Here is a 17899-nt window from a genome sequence, read left to right as displayed (position 1 = left end):
CTCATTCAGCACACCGAAAAATATTGTGATACTTTTGATATTTTTATTCTCTCTTCCCTTTTCGACTTGAGTTGACGAGTCTTTCTTCTTTTCTTCTACTCCTTATGTCCCTTCGCAAGGTCGTCTCCGACAATTCAGAGGCCACGTTGTAATCTTGACAGTTTTAATCAGCACACCGAAAAATATTGTGATACTTTTGATATTTTTATTCTCTCTTCCCTTTTCGACTTGAGTTAACGAGTCTTTCTACTTTTCTTCTACTCCTTATGTCCCTTCGCAAGGACGTCTCCAACAATTCAGAGGCCACGTTGTAATCTTGACAATTTTAATTTAAAAAGTATTGCAAGAAATAAATTCGACACCACTTAAAATGACAAACATCTACGTTCTAGTAAAATATACGAGCAATGGTTCAAACATGACTTTTACCCACATAAAAATAGACATTTACCTACGGACTCAATGGCAAAATAGTTGATTTCTGGACTTTTACCTACGGAAAAATGACATTTAGTGACGGATTTTGTCCGTAGGTACAAGTTTTTTTTTTTTCTTCCTTTTTTCAAATGTTCAGGCCCCTTCAAGTTTGAGGCCCTATGCCAAGGGCCTTCTAGTGCAGGTCCTCCCATGTCCCTTCGGTTTCGAGTGGTCTTTGTACCATATGAGAGTGGTTTTATACCATATTGAAGGTGTTATTTTTCGAACGATTACTTACGGTACAATACGTAATCGAACATGGGAATTAGATTGTTAAATCCTAAAAGCGGCGCGGTTGATAGTCTACCTTGAACAAATTTGAATAGTGTCGTGAAACGTCATAAAGAAAGTATGGTCGTGACTCAACTCAATATTCTCTTCAATGGTGATTTTTTCTTTTTAAGATACTTTTTCTAATTCCAAAAACCACAAGATTTTTCAAATCTAACCAATCACTTTTTGCTAACAAGTTTAAATTACTCTAATCTACTATATGCTACAATTGTCGCTATATATATGATTATTTTGAGAAAAATACTGCAATTAAGAAAATTAATTGTTGTATTAATTTTGTTGACAATTGCTATTGTTTTACAAGTTTATCTTTTAGGGAGAGAATTAACTTATGTTTTCATAAAATATTTATTATTATATATTGTAGAAAAATATGTAACTTAATATGATATATTGATAAAGAAATAATTAATGCACTTTGAAATTTGAAAAAGATTTAAAAAAACTTAAAATTGTATTATATTTAGGGATGGAGGCAGTAGTTGTTGTATGTATTACTTCATTATCATGCATGCAACAAACCAATCAAACCCATCGAGATACCGGCTTGATCTATTAATTATACTTCCTTCGTTCTTAAATACTTGTGTAGTCAACCACTTCACATATGCCAAAAAAAAATTATGACCGTTGATATTTTTAAGGGTCTTACTAACAAGTGTCCTAAGAGCATTATCTAAGGAACCCACAAAAAGAAATTTTGTCTTGAAAATAGAAGTCAAACACAGGTAAAAGTTATAACTACACAATTTTTTTTATGTAATATTTTCTACTTTTAGATGCTTAAACAATATCATGAGGGCACTTGTTAGTATTTTCCTATCTTCAATTACTTATAATAAAAACTTATAAAAATTTGATATTTTAAAAATTTCATTTCATTGTGACAAATCCAATAATATTTTGCCAAAGATGGGTGATTTATGATCAATTTTGACTCAAAATCAACCCTCCTAATTGTTTTTCCTTCATGTCCAATTGAACAAGTGATTTTCACATATTTTTAGTCTTCTTTTGTTTGTTTTTTTTTGAAATATTCCTTGAATTATGTTGGGAAAATATCCCACATCGGATTATATGAAAAAATATGCAAAGACTTGGCCATATAAATAAAGGCCTTGTGTGTTAGTAATTTCTTGCACCAATAGTTCGTGGTTTTGCTATAGTTGGTATTACATCTACTATTCAGCATATAATTTGTAATTATCGATCATAGTAGAATTCTTTTTCGTGGCTTTGTGTGTGGATGAGTCATCACATTGTTGGATACCACGTTAAATCTCGTGTTGTTTTCATTCTGCCTTTTACTATATATTATTGTCATTATTCTCGCGTCGCGTTATAACAAACTAGTACCAGAGCTGGTTCGGATATGTTCAGGCGGGAACGATAGTTGAAGGTAAAATGTTGAAAGTCGACAAGTTCACTAGGAGGAATAATTTTATTTTGTGGCAGATTAAGATTTGGGTGTTGCTTAAACAGCATGGTCTATAGACACCTTTGTTAAAGCCTGCATCAAATCCTCTACCTGCTGATATCGTCACTCTGGAGGAAAAGGCACAATCTACGTTGCTCCTTGCTTTGGAAGTATATACGCATTTAGTCAATGCCATTTGACTTATATAAATCCACAACTTCTTGCCTTGATGGTAGATTATTGCCAAGCATTCCATAGCAAACTCCTACGGATTGCACAACTGCGTAACAATAACGAACTAAGTGTGAGTCGTTGCAAAGACAAATTTTAGTGGTTATGATGCACACATGTACAAGTAATTCGCCTTTGGACCCGGTCGAAATGTGGACTTCGCTATTAGTAGTAAATTTTAAGAAAATATTATATTTATTTTTTATTTTCTATTTTTAAGAGGTCCATATTAGATGCACCTTAAAATATATACTTAACTTCCTAAAAAAAATTAGATTAGCTTCGCCACTTTACATCCTTTCAAAAAGTTATATTATTAAAAATTAGAGTAATGATACATAGACACCCTTAGATGGCAATACACCCTTTGATACCTTCACAAAAATCTGACACGTAGTCACGTGGACCCCGCACAAGCACACTTTCTCTTTTCTCTCCTCTTCTCTCTTCCTAATGCATGGGGTGTATGAGAATAAATAGTGTCTATGTATCATTACTCTAAAAATTAATATAATTATTTTTAAGTAAATTTTAGTCCAATGGACAGTATACCAACCAACAAGTAGAAAAATGATAGACATGATCAATCGAAGAGTTTCTTTTAAAGAGTGTATTGCTTGAATGAATTATACCAAAGTATAAACCAAGTATATATGCAGCTTTGATATATTTATTCCACCTGTTAGTCCATATTTATATGCATAATAATAAGAAGAAACAAATACTATTCCTAGTACTAATTGCAGGGTTAAAGAGACTCTGAGCCCCGTCAATCACTCAAAGGAAAATTAATGCTATGGTTTTAAATTCCAACCAATTTTTCTGGTGAAAACGCATATATTGTTGAATGATGGCCTAATGCATACAAGACTAATGTTAATCAGTCGCCATTGATTTTGTATACTAGTCAGTTAGCTTAGCTACGTGAAGGAAAGGAAACCTTCTTAATTATATAACTTATTCAGTACGTTCAAGATTTGAATTTTTTGTTGTCGTTATTTTGTGGGGAAGTCTATGGAACTAATTAAGATGACGTGATAAATTCATATGGTTATTTGTAAGTGACCAGAATTCGTAACAAGTCATTAGTTTTGTATTAACCTACGTACAATTCTGACCGACACTTTTAATAGATGTGTTTGATGTCAGATATGTGTCAGACTCGGATATAATACCAATACATGCGATTATTTTCAATCAACTTATGTTTATAATAATAATTTATTAGTATTTTTAGTGGTGTTCAAAACCGAACCAATCCAATAAAAAAACGCAAATCGAACCAATCCAAACCGAAACTGCGAAAAATCGCATTTGGTTTAGATGTATTCGGATCAATTTTCTACTCAACCGCATGGTTTGGTTTGGATGTATTCGGATCAATTTTCTTCTCAACCGCATGGTTTGGTTCGGTTTGTGGTTTTAATTTTACCAACCGAACCAAACAAAACCCCAATATAAGAAAAACACTAATTAAATATATATTACATGGATCAATACTCATAGAAACTCAATGAAAACTTTAATAAAATGACATATTTTTTCCTTTGTTAAGTTTCTTCTTTGATTTTTCTTTCCTAAATGTATTTATGTAGTGCTTAAACTCTTAGAGAATGATAAAAAAAATATAGTCTTTTATATTTCTTAGAAAATAAGATTACTTTTTGTCCGCTTTAAATTTGGTCTACGTAGTTGGAAACATTGTTGGATGAAAATAAAATTGTAATGTTGGATGAAATTTAAAACATTGTTGAAAATATGTTGTTTTTTAGCTGTTTAATTTGATTTTAATGTTGGAAACAAAAAAATTATTGTCTAAAAAATCGCACCAACCGATCCAATCCAAATCGCATTGGTTTAGTTCGGATTTTATTTTAAAAGTCAACCGAACTAAACCAAACCGCAAACTTATATATATTATAGTTTATATAACTTTTAACCTTAAAATCGAACCAAACTACACTGCGACAGCCGTATTTTGATGTATCCATGTTGGTGTTGTGTCTATTATCTAATACATGTGTGTTGGTGCTTGAGATGTCGGTATCACCCTTATTTGAGACTTTTCTTTAGAGAAGCCAATTCGCTTAAATGCGTATCCGTCAACTAGTTTATACTACCAACTTGAATGTGGGGCGGGCCATTTTAGTTTAGAGAAACTTATAACTACATGGAGCCCTCATCTATATATAAATCTAGATTTTTCAAGTCTAACCGATCATTTTTACCCAAAAAAACTAGTTTATATAGTTTAACTGTCTTCATGTGATTCATTAACCTTGGTTTTTTAAATGGTAAATAATAATTGTTATTTTTGTTAGTGGGAAAATTTAACCTATAACCTCCTCATAATCTCCATTAGGTTAGAGTTTACGACATCATCAACATCGTCTATAGGTGATTGTTTTATCACCAATTAGTCTTGTCATCTCTAATGTAGATTCTTATACATATCCTGTCAAGAGAGTCTGAAAAGGAGGCGTCAACGTTTTATTTATACCTACTTAAAAATCGAAGGATATGTTCTTTGTGTCCTTCAATTTAGGATTTTTTTTCTTTTCAATTTGGGAATAAAATATTAGTTTAGGGTATAATTTTATTCTCCAATTCTTTTTTTATTTTAATATTAATTTGTTATTTAATTTTATGATTATATTTAAATTTTAATGAAGTGGATATAATATGTCAAAAGATTTGTCATATACACAATGTCACATAGGATCCACGTCATTAATGGGCTTATCACATCATCCAAAAAGGAGGGGGACCAAAATTTTTTGTTGACTTTCTAACTAAGGGATGAGAAAGTTTGTTTTGAAAAATGGGATGTCAAAAGTTAACAATTTTGAAAATATGAGGATCAAAATTGCATTTAAGCCAAAAAAAATTACACATATTATTTCATGATATCGATCTTTAATATATTTAAAGTAATTTTTAAATCAAATATTTTAAATTTAGTTAATGGAATAATACTAAAAGAAGTTATTAAAGAGTGTCCTTTCAGCATTATTCAACTTTTAAGAAGTTAAATATTGTTGTTTCTGGTGCAAAATGTCTATCTTTTGCTTTCTTAACAAATTTTCTTAGAACAATTGTTAGCTAGACCCATAAGTAATTTAAAAAAATTAAACATTTTGAAATCATGTTACTCCACATTAAAATCGTTTGTGGTCTTTTTTCTGGCACAACTTTTAGTTTTTTCGACGTGCTTTGGTGATTTGCTTTTGTATTAGTTTTGGTCACGGCTTGTGTTGCGATTTTCCGCAGCTTCTATTTATGGTTCTATGTTGCTTGATATATTCTACAATGGGTATTCTATTCTTTACGGTTCTTCTTCATTTGTGTATTTTACTATTGTCCTTGCTTGGTACACTTAGGTCACATAAAACTCTCTACAATATATTAGTGTCCAATTAAATGCGTAAAATTAGTGTTTATCAGAACTATGTAATGAAAAAGTTAAAAGGAAAGAAAATGCAGTTATATCGATATATAGAACCTCTATTAAGCCAACAAATAAAAAGATGAAAAATATGAGAAGTATTTAGAAACATGTGATATTAATAATATGAAGATCTTTACTTTGATCAATAATTATGGTTCTCAGTCGATAGATATGCAACTTACCCAACATGCTTACAGTTGGAAAGATCATAAGGGTAAACCCTAAATATTTGCATACTCCACAAGTTTGATGTTTTCCACCATGACATCAAACACAAACTAAAATATAATGGGGGAATTACATAAGTAAACAAGATATATGATATTTCATTTATTTAATTCATTACAGACATAGAAAGATGGAAACAACATGTGCACACATGACACAATTATTCGTAGTAAACTATTTAGTTAGCTACATAGCTTTTTTAGATTATCAATTGAAACTTATTTGATATTTAGGTGTTCTGTTAGGATTAAAGAGACCAAAATGTTGTTCAGTTGCTGCACCAGTCTTCTGATTTTCATCAAACATGGCAAACAAGTAAGTCTCAATAGCTCCGGGTCTCTTAGGAGTCCCATTCCTGACGTGATTGATCAAATTACGATAATATGTGGCAGCGTTGTCCGTTGAGGCACTATCTCCACCTGCAGATGGCCACCCACTCTCGGACACAACTATCTTCACACCGGAAGCGCCAACTTTCTCAAGAGCAGCGTATACTGAATCTAACTGGGCATCAAAAAGGTTTCGGTAACCAACTTGATTGTTTCCTTGTTGTCTAAAAAGAGCATAATCAAGAGAAATGCTTTGTTTATTATTGATATAAGCGAAGTACGGATACACATTGGCAAGAAGTGGTGCTCCATTGTTCTTTAGGAAGTTTATTATTGGTTGTATGTATGGTTTTGCTTGGTCAGTGAAAACACCATTATTGGGTGGATATGAATTACCAATCAAAGTCATGTCAATTGCTATTGAGACCTTGATTTGTCCCTGTAAATTGGCTGCTGAAATAGCATTTTGAATGTTTTGCATGGCAGGGAGAATGGATTGTGCTTCACTGTCGTAAGGTTTAATTTCATTTCCGACAGTGATGTACTTGATTTTAACATCTCGAGCATAGGGTTTCACATATCTATTGACCCAATTTGTGGCTTCATTGGCATTTCTAAGAGAATTAAGGGTTTCCCTAGCCACATCAAGGATCAACTCTATGTTGGAACCTCTAAGGGCTTGGAGGGCTTGTTCATCTGGGAAGTAAAGACGCATTTGGTTAATGCCTCTTGATCTATATAAATTCACAACATCTTGCCTAGATGGTAGATTATTTCCAATCATCCCATAGCAAACTCCTATGGATTCCACAGCTGCATATAATAATGAACTATTGTAAGTCATTAGAGAAATAATATTTTGGACCTTGTCCTTAATAGGTTACACATCCTTAGGGGCGAGGCCTCCACATTAGGATTAGGTATGGCTGCCTAATATGATAGAATCTACAAACATAAGGATTAAATACAGAGGGATGCCATATATCCCGATGAAATATATCCAAAAGCTTCCCGATTGGATATTGCTTTGATTCCAAAAAAAAAAAAAAAAACTGCTTCCACTTACCAAACATGATGTCAGCAGCAATAAATGCATTTGTGTTTCAAACGGTCGGACAGTTTCGTGATTCATTTTATCGGGACAACCAGCATTTTCCTTAAATATATTTTAAATTCGTATAAAAATTGTAAATTTTTAAGTTTACTTTCTACATAACTTTGTTCACACAGCTTTTTTTGTTTATTATAATAGAATTAAAATTGGACCAAATTTATGCAAAAACTAAACTAAAAAATTATAATTTTATTGGACTAAAAATATATTTAACGATCTATATACAATTTATAGAAAAATATGAATAAATACAATGATAACAAAACAATATGATGAAACTATCTTTCAAATAAAAGAATATGTTGAAACTATTATTTGCTTAAATATAATTTTTATTTTTATTAATTGACTTTTTTTTAGTAAATTGTTTTTAATTGACTTGGTTACTTAATAACTTTTTATGGACCTTTTGAAAAAAAAAATTATAAATTAAAGTTAATTATTCTTTCAACATAAAATAGCACACATATTCAAAATACTATAACACGCATACTATTGACTATGTATAGAGTGGATAACTCTAAAGAAGAAGAAAAATGTATAGAGTGAATAAATATATTTTCATAAAAAAAACAGTGCATAAGCATATATGTAAACAATTTCCTTTAAAAAAAAATACATGCAAACAATTCTATATTGCTTTTGGCATTGGTATAGTAGTCATACTCAAAACATTCAGAGAGAGGGAAATTAAATATGGCGACCCGGGATTTTAAAATGTCCTCATAGTTAAACCCACTGTAATTTATTTTGTGGTGGTTGAGGTTTGAACCCAAACTTTACATATATTATGGATTGTCCCTACCAACTGAGCTAACGCGGACAAACCACTGCAATTGAAACATATGCAAACAAGACAAATATAAAGCAATACAACATAACATATAGTATATGATAAGGGAGAGGTATATATAGACCTGTTAATTTTAGTCCAATGGACAGTATACCAACAAGCAGAAAAATGATAGACATGATCGAAGAGTTTCTTTTCAAGAGTGTATTGCTTGAATTATATCAAAGTATAAACTGATATCTTTATTCGACCTGCTAGTCCATATTTATATGCATAACATTTTGTGTTAATTGATGGATAGTGCTCTAATTAGGAAGACTTTTAGCCCGTCAATTGCTCAAAGAAATTAATGCTATGGTTCTGAATTCTAACCATTTTTCTGGTGAAAATGCATATATTTGTTGAATGATGGCCTGCCTAATGCATAAAAGACTAATGTTAATCAGCCGCCATTGATTCTGTATACTAGTCAGCCAGCTTAACTACGTGAAGGAAAGGAAACATTCTTGATTATATAACTTATTCAGTACGTCCAAAATTTGAATTTAGTCTATGGAGCTAACTAAGGTGACGTAATTAAGATGATGTGACAGATACATGTGATTGTTTGTAAGTGATAGGAACTCATAAGAAGTCAATATTTTATTACTCACACTTCTAATAAAAGGTGTGTCTGGTGTTCGACATATGTCATTGTTTGACACATGTATGATACTAGCATGATGTAGGAAGATCACATATTGAAGACGAAGTGACACATAAGAAGAGTTCAATGAGAATAGTGCAGATTTGATATTAGGTGTCCGATTGACTATTAATATACCTTTTCGGAAAGGGAATCGGCCCTAGAGTAGAACAAATCGCTTTGCCATGATGCATGAGAATTTTAAGCCATTTGAGTTCATCTGAAGGCTCAAAACCGGAATTTATTATTTCAGCCCAATTTTATTATTTGTCTATTGTTTTCTGTTTGGATTTTCAACCCATTAGGGTTTTTGTTATTTCCCTAGTATTTAAGTTTAACATTTGTAGTTTAAGGGGTAGTTTTTGATTCAATAAAATTACTGAGAACATTTCTTAATTTTCTGGTGGATTCTAACTAATTGACAGGTTTGTTGTTTGCAATTTGTCTGTTTATCATTCTAGATTTAGAGATTGCTAAACTTTGCTTCCATCTGTGTCATAGCACATATGATTATATTCAATTAATTTAATTTTTAAAATATAAATTACATTTATCAATGTGTTTGTGTTAATATTGTGTCCGGTGTCATCTCTCTCATTACTTTCATAGATAATTATCACACTTGTTTGAGACTTTTCTTTGCATATAAGTTAATTCACTTAAATGTGTATCCATCAACTAGTTTATCCGTACCAACTTGAATGTGGCGAGAGCAGAAACCTTTTTTGAGGGGAACATATTGGAGAAACATTTAACTATAGAGAAATGATATTTGAACAACCACTTTTTGATAATTTTTGTGATAACTTTCTCTCTCATACACACATTGTTCTTCTACTTTCTCTCTCTATTGCTTTGATATTTGTGTCACTACCTAAATTTCTTTGTATAATATGGTTGTCCAACAAATTGTCACATAAAAAGGTTGTTCAAATAACATTGCTCTTAACTATATATGGCTCATCTATGTAAAAATCAAGAAATTTCAAATCCAACCAATCATTTTTACCCGGAAAATGAAAACAGGCTTATAAAGTCTAACCGTGATTCATTTAATCTTGGTTTTTTCTAATGGTAATAATAAGTTGAATCTATATATACCCTCCTTGTAAACTCCAATAGGCATTAGGTAAGTGTTTTCAACATCATATAAAGGTGATTGTTTTATTTTTTATTCTTTTACCAATTAATCTTCTTTTAAAGGGCCTTTCTCTATCATTTTTATGAATAGTAAGAAAATATATTGAGAGCACAACTATAATAGTTGTTTGGTGGGCTCCTCTGGATTGTACCTCTCATTGGTAGTTTGTTCTAGCTATCTCTGTCTTTTTAGAAGAGAAATCATATTTGTACAACCATTTCTTTGTATTTGGCTTATAAAGTTTGTGTTCATGTCTTCAGTCAATTGTTGTCTTCAAATCTTTAAGAACTTTTGACTCCTTTGCAATTCACTTGGTCCAGAGAAATTAATGTAGAAGAAATGTTCGGAAATGAGTTGATTTGACAGATGATTAAGTTAGCGGATTGGACTTTGATGCTTTAATTATTAAGGATATGATGTTGATCCTTGTACAAATAATTGATCTAGTGAATAAGTTTTTTAGGTGAATGCTTTGAACTTGATCATATATATATGGAATGATATAAACAATACTACATATTGACTTCGTGAACAACAACTCGGACGAACTATGATCTTAAGCAATGAACCAGATAAAATATTTTACTTATATATAGAAGAGGATTTCCCTTTTCTTCGATTTCCCTTCATGACACCGAAAATTTCAATTCAAATGTACTTAAATGACATTAAAGATTGTCCAACCTCCTAACCTTTACTTAATTCATTACATACACAGAAAGATGGAAACAACCTGTGCACACATGGCACAATTATTTGTAGTGAACAATATTTAGCTATTGCATATCATTCTTAGATTATCAATTTATTCAATTGAAGCTTATTTGATATTTAGGTGATTTGTCAGGATTAAAGAGACCAAAATGTTGTTCAGTTGCTGCACCAGTCTTCTGATTTTCATCAAACATGGCAAACAAGTAAGTCTCAATTGCTCCGGGTCTCTTAGGAGTCCCATTCTTGACGTGATTGATCAAATTACGATAATATGTGGCAGCATTGTCAGTTGAGGCACTATCTCCAGCAGCAGATGGCCACCCACTCTCAGACACAACTATCTTAACACCGGAAGCGCCAACTTTTTCAAGAGCGGCGTATACTGAGTCTAATTGGGCATCAAAGAGGTTTTGGTAACCAACTGCATTGTTTCCTTGTTGTCTAAAAAGAGCATAGTCAAGAGGAATGTTTACCTTATCACCAATATAAGCGAAGTACGGATACACATTAGCAAGAAGTGGTGCTCCATTGTTGTTTAGGAAGTTTATTATTGGTTGTATATATGGTTTTGCTTGGTCACTGAAAACACCATCATTGGGTGGAAATGACTTACCAATCAAAGTCATGTCTATTGCTGTTGAGACCTTGATTTGGCCTTGTAAATTTGCAGATGAAATTGCATTTTGAATGTTTTGCATGGCAGGGAGAATGTATTGGGCCTCATTGTCATTAGGTTTAATTTCATTTCCAACACTGATGTACTTGATTTTTACATTTTGAGCATAGGGTCTCACATATTTGTTGACCCAATTTGTGGCTTCATTTGCATTTCTAAGAGAAGGAAGGGTTTCCTTAGCCACATCAAGGATCAATTCTATGTTGGAACCTCTAAGGGCTTGGAGGGCTGGTTCGTCTGGGAAGAATATACGCATTTGGTTAATGCCTCTTGATTTATATAAATTCACAACATCTTGCCTTGATGGTAGATTATTTCCAATCATTCCATAGCAAACTCCTATGGATTCCACAGCTGCATAATAATAATGAATGAACTATGTAAGTCATTGCAATATATTTATTGTTTAACAACAAATGTTAATGGCTATATGATGCGTAGGTAAGGTACCATACCAGTACAAGGTAAAAGATACTACATTGAGTACTGCTATTGTGCACGACTCACACACAACACGGCATAGAGATACTTTTTTGGACCTTAATTTATTTAAGTTACACAAGGATAACATATTTTAAGTATGGCTACATAAAAATATGATACCATACAAACATAAGGATTAAATATATTTTTAAGTCCGTATAATAATTGTAAATTTTTAAGTTTACCCTTCTACATAAATTTTGTTCAAATTTATTTTCTATTTTGTTTTTAAACATGACTACAAACACACATTTTTGTAATTTTTTTTAAAATAGAATTAAAATTGGACCTAATCTATGCAAAGACTAAATAAGTTATCATAGTAAAACAACTACAATTGAAACATATGCAAACAAGCAGAAAAATACAAAGCAATACTACATAACATATAGTATATATGATAAGAGAGAGTTATATATATATATATAGACCTGTAAATTGTAGTCCAATGGACAGTATACCAACAAGCAGAAAAATGATAGACATGATCAATCGAAGAGTTTCTTTTTAAGAATGTATTGCTTTAATTATACCAAAGTATAAACCAAGTATGCAGCTATGATATCTTTATTGCACTGCTAGTCCATATTTATATGCATAATATTCTATATTAATTGCTTAAAGGAAATTAATGCTATGGTTTTTAATTCCCACCATTTTTTTCTGGTGAATAGAAAATGCATATATTGTTGATTGATTGCCTAATGCATACAAAGACTGATGTTAATCAGCCACCATTGATTTTGTATACTAGTCAGCAAGCTTAACTACTTGAAGGAAAGGAATCATTATTGATAGATACATCCAAAACTTGAAGTCGTCGTTGTTGTTATTTTATGGGGAAGTCTATGGGAACTAATTAAGATGAAATAATTAAGATGACGTGATAGATACATGTGATCATTTGTAAGTGATAGGAACTAGTAATAAGTCCAAGTCCATATTGCTGGCACTTCTCAATAGTCTGATCTGATGTCCGACATAAGATAATGTTTAATACATATACATCCTAAAATTCACTTTTTAGATACATTGAATTAATGATGTATTATATGTCACATATATCATTAATTGAATATATCTAAAAAATGGATTTTTGCTTATATTAGTAACCGGAGAATGTACAACACAAACACATATGATAAGATAATATTTTTATCAATTCTCGATAAAAAAAAAAAAAAATTCTCTAGATAGATAGCAATGCTGATTTGATTAATTTAGTTTTTAAACGTTCGGGACGTTTTTTATCGCGAGAAATAGCACTTCTGAAATTTAAATCACATTTGTCAATGAGTCACACTTGTTTGAAACTTTTCTTTACATAAGTTCATTCACTTTTTTTTCTTGCAAGGAATAAGTTGATTAATTCACTTAAATGCGTATCCATCAACTAGTTTTTACGTACCAACTTGAATGTGGCGGGGCCATTTCATTTAGAGAAACTTCTTGTGAGGAACATTATGGAGAAACTTATAACAATGGAGCCCTCATCTATATAAAAACAAAGACTTTTCAAATCCAACCAATCATTTTTGAGATAATATTCACTTTGGTATTTGATTGGATAATGAGTAGTCACAATAGTTCATCAATATATCAAAATTTTATAATAATCCATGATTGTGCACTATGTTAGTCAAAATAGTCTCTAACGCTAAAATAATCTTTCAATGTTCACAATAACTCTTTTCATATAAGGACTAAAATGATAATAAATAAGTATTTGTAAGGAATGATATAATAATAAGTAAGTATATTGAAGGACTCTTATTAAAAAAAAAAGTATATTGAATGACTAATATGACAATATTAACGAGGTATTTTAACAATCAAAGATTATTTTGACTAACGAATTGCACAATCATTAACGATTTTGAAATTTTTATACATTGAAGAATTATTGTGACTACTCATTACACGTTTAAGCACCAAAGTGACTATTATCCCAATCATTTTTACCCGAAAAATGAAAACAGGCTTATAAAGTTAACAGTGATTCGTTAATCTTGGTTTTTTTATTAATGGTAATAATATTTGTTATTTTTCTTAGGTCGAAAGTTGAATCTATAACCTTCTTATAAACTTCATTAGGCAAATGTTTTCAACATTAGGTAAGTATTTTTTTAAAAGGGCCTTTCTCTATCATTTTTCTAAATAGTAAAAAATATATTAAAAGCATCACTATAACAAGTGTTTGGTGGGGGGACCGCTCGATTGTACCTCTCATTGGTAGTTTGTTTTAGCTATCTTTGTCTTTTTAGAAGAGAAATGATATATGTATCATTTATTTGTATGTATTTAGTTGTCCTTTAAATTATTTTAAAAATGATTGATCAAATAACATATCTCCTTCTAAAATGGCTTGGTGTTTATTAAAGTTTTGGAGTTGGGAGCTTACTTGGCTAGCCATTTTTAGCTCGTTGTTTTTTGTTTGAGAATTTATTTTTCCACCCTCCACATTTTATTTTGCACGCTCTCCAATTTCCATTTTTTCCCACGCTTGAATTATATAATTTGAATCATGTCTATATGTAAGCAAAATACCCAAAATTTCAATAGCAGTTGTTTTGGCCCTAAAAAACCTACAAAATATCCAAAATCCGAACCACTCCACAACGTGTCATTGTTGAAGCAGTGACAATTTGATAAAAACAAGAAAAGAATAAAAAGATATGATATTGTTTTAAATTTGTTTCCTATATTTTTCACCAAAAAAATCAAAGCCAATCCAATAAGTATAAGTAGTAAACAGGTTTTGGTTCCTTCAATCATTCGCCTCAGCTCCAAGCAGTGGCGTTGTTAGGACCACGGAATAGGGGTTCAAACAATTTTTTTAAAAGTAAACATTTGAATTTTAATTAATATATATATATATAATTATGAAGATAAAGATATAGTTACTTGACCAAAAAAAATCAATACAATTTGAAGGTCCACAACTCCTAGGTCAACCGACAAAATACTATTTTTTTCTTTTTGAGGAAAAAATACTAAAACTGTTACACTGAGTAATGTGACCGTGATTCGAAATCCGACCTTCCATTTATGCATGTGAGTGACTTTTTTTTATTTTTAAAGAATGTATTTGAGTGAGTTTGAATGGTTGTGTATGTGAGATTACCATGGTTAGGTGGCATAGTTGAACATTTGGATCTTGTCAGGCCCGGCCTTGTGGGAGTGCAAGGTGCTCAACCGGACTGGGCCTCCAAATGCCATGGGCCTCAAACAAAAAATTAAGTTTAATACCCACCCCCCACTTAAATAAAAAAAATATATATGTTATATCCTTTTCTTTCTTCATTTCACGTTTGAGTTTTTTTCTAGACTCTAATTCTCGTTTTTGTACATAAATCTGATCCTATCAAACCACTCTTAATTTGTATAATCACTTAAACGGTCAATTTGGAAGTCTATTTCATTGAAGGAATCACAACAATCATTTTTTTCTTCGCATAAACCATTCGTTTTACCCTTTTCCACAACAGAGGAGTGACAAATTTAAACGACACCGTTGGATTAATTTCACCTCTTTCACTTAATTTTTTTTAATTCCTTTCATATTTAGAAGTTCTTCTGATTCTGATTTTTTTTAATGAAGTTTAGAACACAAAAAAATACGTTTTATTTTACTAGAGGCCTATTTTAAAAAGAGAGCCGAGCCTCCTATTTCACAGGGACGGCTCGGCCCTGGATCCTGTTACATAAATGTATCGTTCTTGGCTTCCTGCACATATTGTGGTCTGCGAGATTATTTATTTATTATGTGACCGTGTGAGTTTGACTTTAATTTGTAGCTTGCACTAGTTGTGATTGGACGGCTTGCAGTGTGTTATAGACTCATAGCATTGTGCTCAGTGCTCACCATGTACTACGAGAGAGGAGGAGGAAAGAGTGTAGTGTCAGGTGCAATTCGGTGCAAACCATAATATTGAGGGGATTCAACACATAAAACACATAAAAATTTTAAGTGTAAATATTAAAATTGAGGGGTTCACGTGCACACCCTCAATGCAACGCGGAGGCTCGGCTCCATTCATGACGAAAGGTAATGCTAAATCGAAAAGAACACTTTTGGGTCGTATTCTCTTATGATGATGTAGAGTTCGAAGACTTAAAAATCTACTATAATGTTCTAACCTAATAATGTCATAAACAAGTTGTAAATTATCGTGAGATGCTCTATTTCTATTTTCTTTCCTTTCCTTTGCTTTTGACAAACATAGGATATTTGTTTTTCTTGTTTGTCTTTCATGGACGCTAAACCACTAAAAGTGCATTTGATATCAAGTATGGCAGAATCACGGTGGCGCACCCACCATGATGCCAAACATAGGCTAAGTATTTGATTTACCTTTGTAGCAGCCAACCCCCTCGTCTAGCGGGATAAAATAGGCGCGCATATACTTCTCTTTACCTTGTAAATTTTTTTTATTTTTTATTTTTTAGTAACTGCTCATTTATTATATCTTGTTTTGATTTTCCTCCACAGCAGGTGCTATTTCAAACCGTGTGGCTGAAGATAGAAAACAGGCCAAAGCTGTTGTGGTTAAGGACGAAAAGAAAAAGCAACTCATGTCTGATGAGCCTTCTAAGCCGAGTGATGATAAGAACTTGCATATTTGCTACATTATAGGTCATTTTTACACCGGAAAAACCAAGCTTCAAGATCGTATTCGAGATACCAGTATTCAACAAGGTGCTGAGGAATATTGCAGTATATCACACAAAAAATGCTGATTATTGACCACCAATCATTCAATAACTCCCATTTTTGGGGTTCAAGTCTATGTTGATATTGCAATTTTGGTTGTTAACATTATGCGTGGCTGCGAGCCACAAACTATAAAGTTGCTCAATCTATTAAAAACGAGTAACAAAAAATTCACCGTCGCCTAGAATAAGGTCAGCATTCCAATTTTTTGACATGGTGCTTCCAAATTTTAATATGTGTAATTTTGTCACACTGTTCTTGCAACTTTGCAGGTGGATATGATTCCTCGCTGGAAAACATGTCCTAATGCTCCAATTTGTAAAGCAGTGATGCAGCAGGATCGGTATGTTCGAGCTGAGTTTGAAATAAGGGTCATTGAGGTAGCAAACACAAGTTTCTTTCTTTCTTTCTAAGCTGTGGCAGATTGTTTTTGTTAATGTTCGCCTAATTTTTCTCGGTTTACTTCTAGATTATTGCTCAATTCAAGAGTCAGGGGCTAAATACTGAATTGTATTATAAAAATAAAAACAAAACAATGGGAGAAACATTCAACATTGTGCCAACAAGTGCAATAAGGTAACTATGTAGTCTTTCGGGAAATACCCATAACTATAGTGTTACGTAAAATCTGCTTAATTCTTTGCCGGTGTACTGTTTTGCAAGTCAAGGTTATTGAAGGCTATGGAACTACTACTGATGTTGTTTTAGTTAATGGTGTTCTTCATGAAGGTGGTCAAATAGTTGTATCTGGAATGCAGGCAAGCATCTCAAATTCTAACTACATCTATTAATACTTACTTTCCGCCTCTGACTAATAAAGTTTATAATTTAGGGTCCAATTGTTACCACAATTCGAGCTTTATTGACACCTCATCCAATGAAGGAACTTTGTGTTAAGGTACTGTTATATCTTCTGCATTTTGATTAATTTAGTTTACTATCAAATTTGTTTCTTGATAGGAAGCTATATAACCTTGGTTCATAACCGTGCATCCAGTGTGCATGTGGACCAGAGATTCTTTTGCACTAGGTTGATATTATTTTTATTAATCTGGTGCTTAAGTATGGTTTGGGTAGGAAAGAGGCATTTAGAAACTAGAATCGGTGCAAATATGATAAGTGTTGGAAACTAAGCAAATGATTACAATGTTCTTA

At 32.0% G+C, this 17899-nt stretch overlaps 2 protein-coding genes and 1 long non-coding RNA gene across 6 annotated transcripts; 1 reads left to right on the top strand and 2 right to left on the bottom strand.

Moving 5' to 3' along the window:
* Window positions 1-6169: 6169 nt before the first annotated feature.
* LOC11444942 (glucan endo-1,3-beta-glucosidase) lies at window positions 6170-8605 on the bottom strand. The gene is made up of 2 exons (XM_003607268.4): window positions 8456-8605; window positions 6170-7237 (listed from the first exon to the last, which is right to left on the bottom strand). Exons 1-2 carry the CDS (start codon window positions 8508-8510, stop codon window positions 6303-6305), a joined length of 990 nt encoding a protein of 329 aa, XP_003607316.1. The 5' UTR covers window positions 8511-8605; the 3' UTR covers window positions 6170-6302.
* Window positions 8606-10628: 2023 nt separating this feature from the next.
* Window positions 10629-12756, bottom strand: LOC11445454 (glucan endo-1,3-beta-glucosidase). 4 transcript variants are annotated; one of them, XM_039833999.1, is made up of 2 exons: window positions 12685-12756; window positions 10629-11901 (listed from the first exon to the last, which is right to left on the bottom strand). In XM_039833999.1, the coding sequence occupies exon 2, from the start codon at window positions 11870-11872 to the stop codon at window positions 10967-10969; it is 906 nt and encodes a 301-aa protein (XP_039689933.1). In that variant the 5' UTR covers window positions 11873-11901; window positions 12685-12756; the 3' UTR covers window positions 10629-10966. The 4 variants fall into 4 exon arrangements, with proteins under 4 accessions (XP_039689933.1, XP_039689932.1, XP_003607315.1 ...); XM_039833998.1 differs by lacking the exon at window positions 12685-12756 and adding an exon at window positions 12564-12684; XM_003607267.4 differs by lacking the exon at window positions 12685-12756 and adding an exon at window positions 12462-12673.
* A 3753-nt stretch (window positions 12757-16509) lies between these two features.
* Window positions 16510-17503, top strand: LOC120580303 (uncharacterized). The gene is made up of 4 exons (XR_005646017.1): window positions 16510-16935; window positions 17017-17124; window positions 17214-17320; window positions 17413-17503. It is a non-coding gene; the product is annotated as an uncharacterized lncRNA (long non-coding RNA).
* The last annotated feature ends 396 nt before the right edge of the window (window positions 17504-17899 follow it).

The sequence above is a fragment of the Medicago truncatula genome, chromosome 4 (genome assembly GCF_003473485.1).
Source record: "Medicago truncatula cultivar Jemalong A17 chromosome 4, MtrunA17r5.0-ANR, whole genome shotgun sequence".
Lineage (NCBI taxonomy): Eukaryota > Viridiplantae > Streptophyta > Magnoliopsida > Fabales > Fabaceae > Medicago > Medicago truncatula.
Note: the sequence above shows the minus strand (reverse complement) of the source record. Positions and strands in the feature narration are given on the sequence as shown.

What these genes read in the sequence shown, in the direction of transcription:
- LOC11444942 (XM_003607268.4), bottom strand. Translation starts at nt 8,510, where the DNA reads ATGTCTATCATTTTTCTGCTTGTTGGTATACTGTCCATTGGACTAAAA. An exon ending in CATTGGACTAAAATTAACAG is followed by an intron (nt 7,238 to 8,455) that starts GTCTATATATAC and finishes TATTATATGCAG; the next exon opens with CTGTGGAATCCATAGGAGTT.
- LOC11445454 (XM_003607267.4), bottom strand. Translation starts at nt 12,516, where the DNA reads ATGTCTATCATTTTTCTGCTTGTTGGTATACTGTCCATTGGACTACAA. An exon ending in CATTGGACTACAATTTACAG is followed by an intron (nt 11,902 to 12,461) that starts GTCTATATATAT and finishes ATTATTATGCAG; the next exon opens with CTGTGGAATCCATAGGAGTT.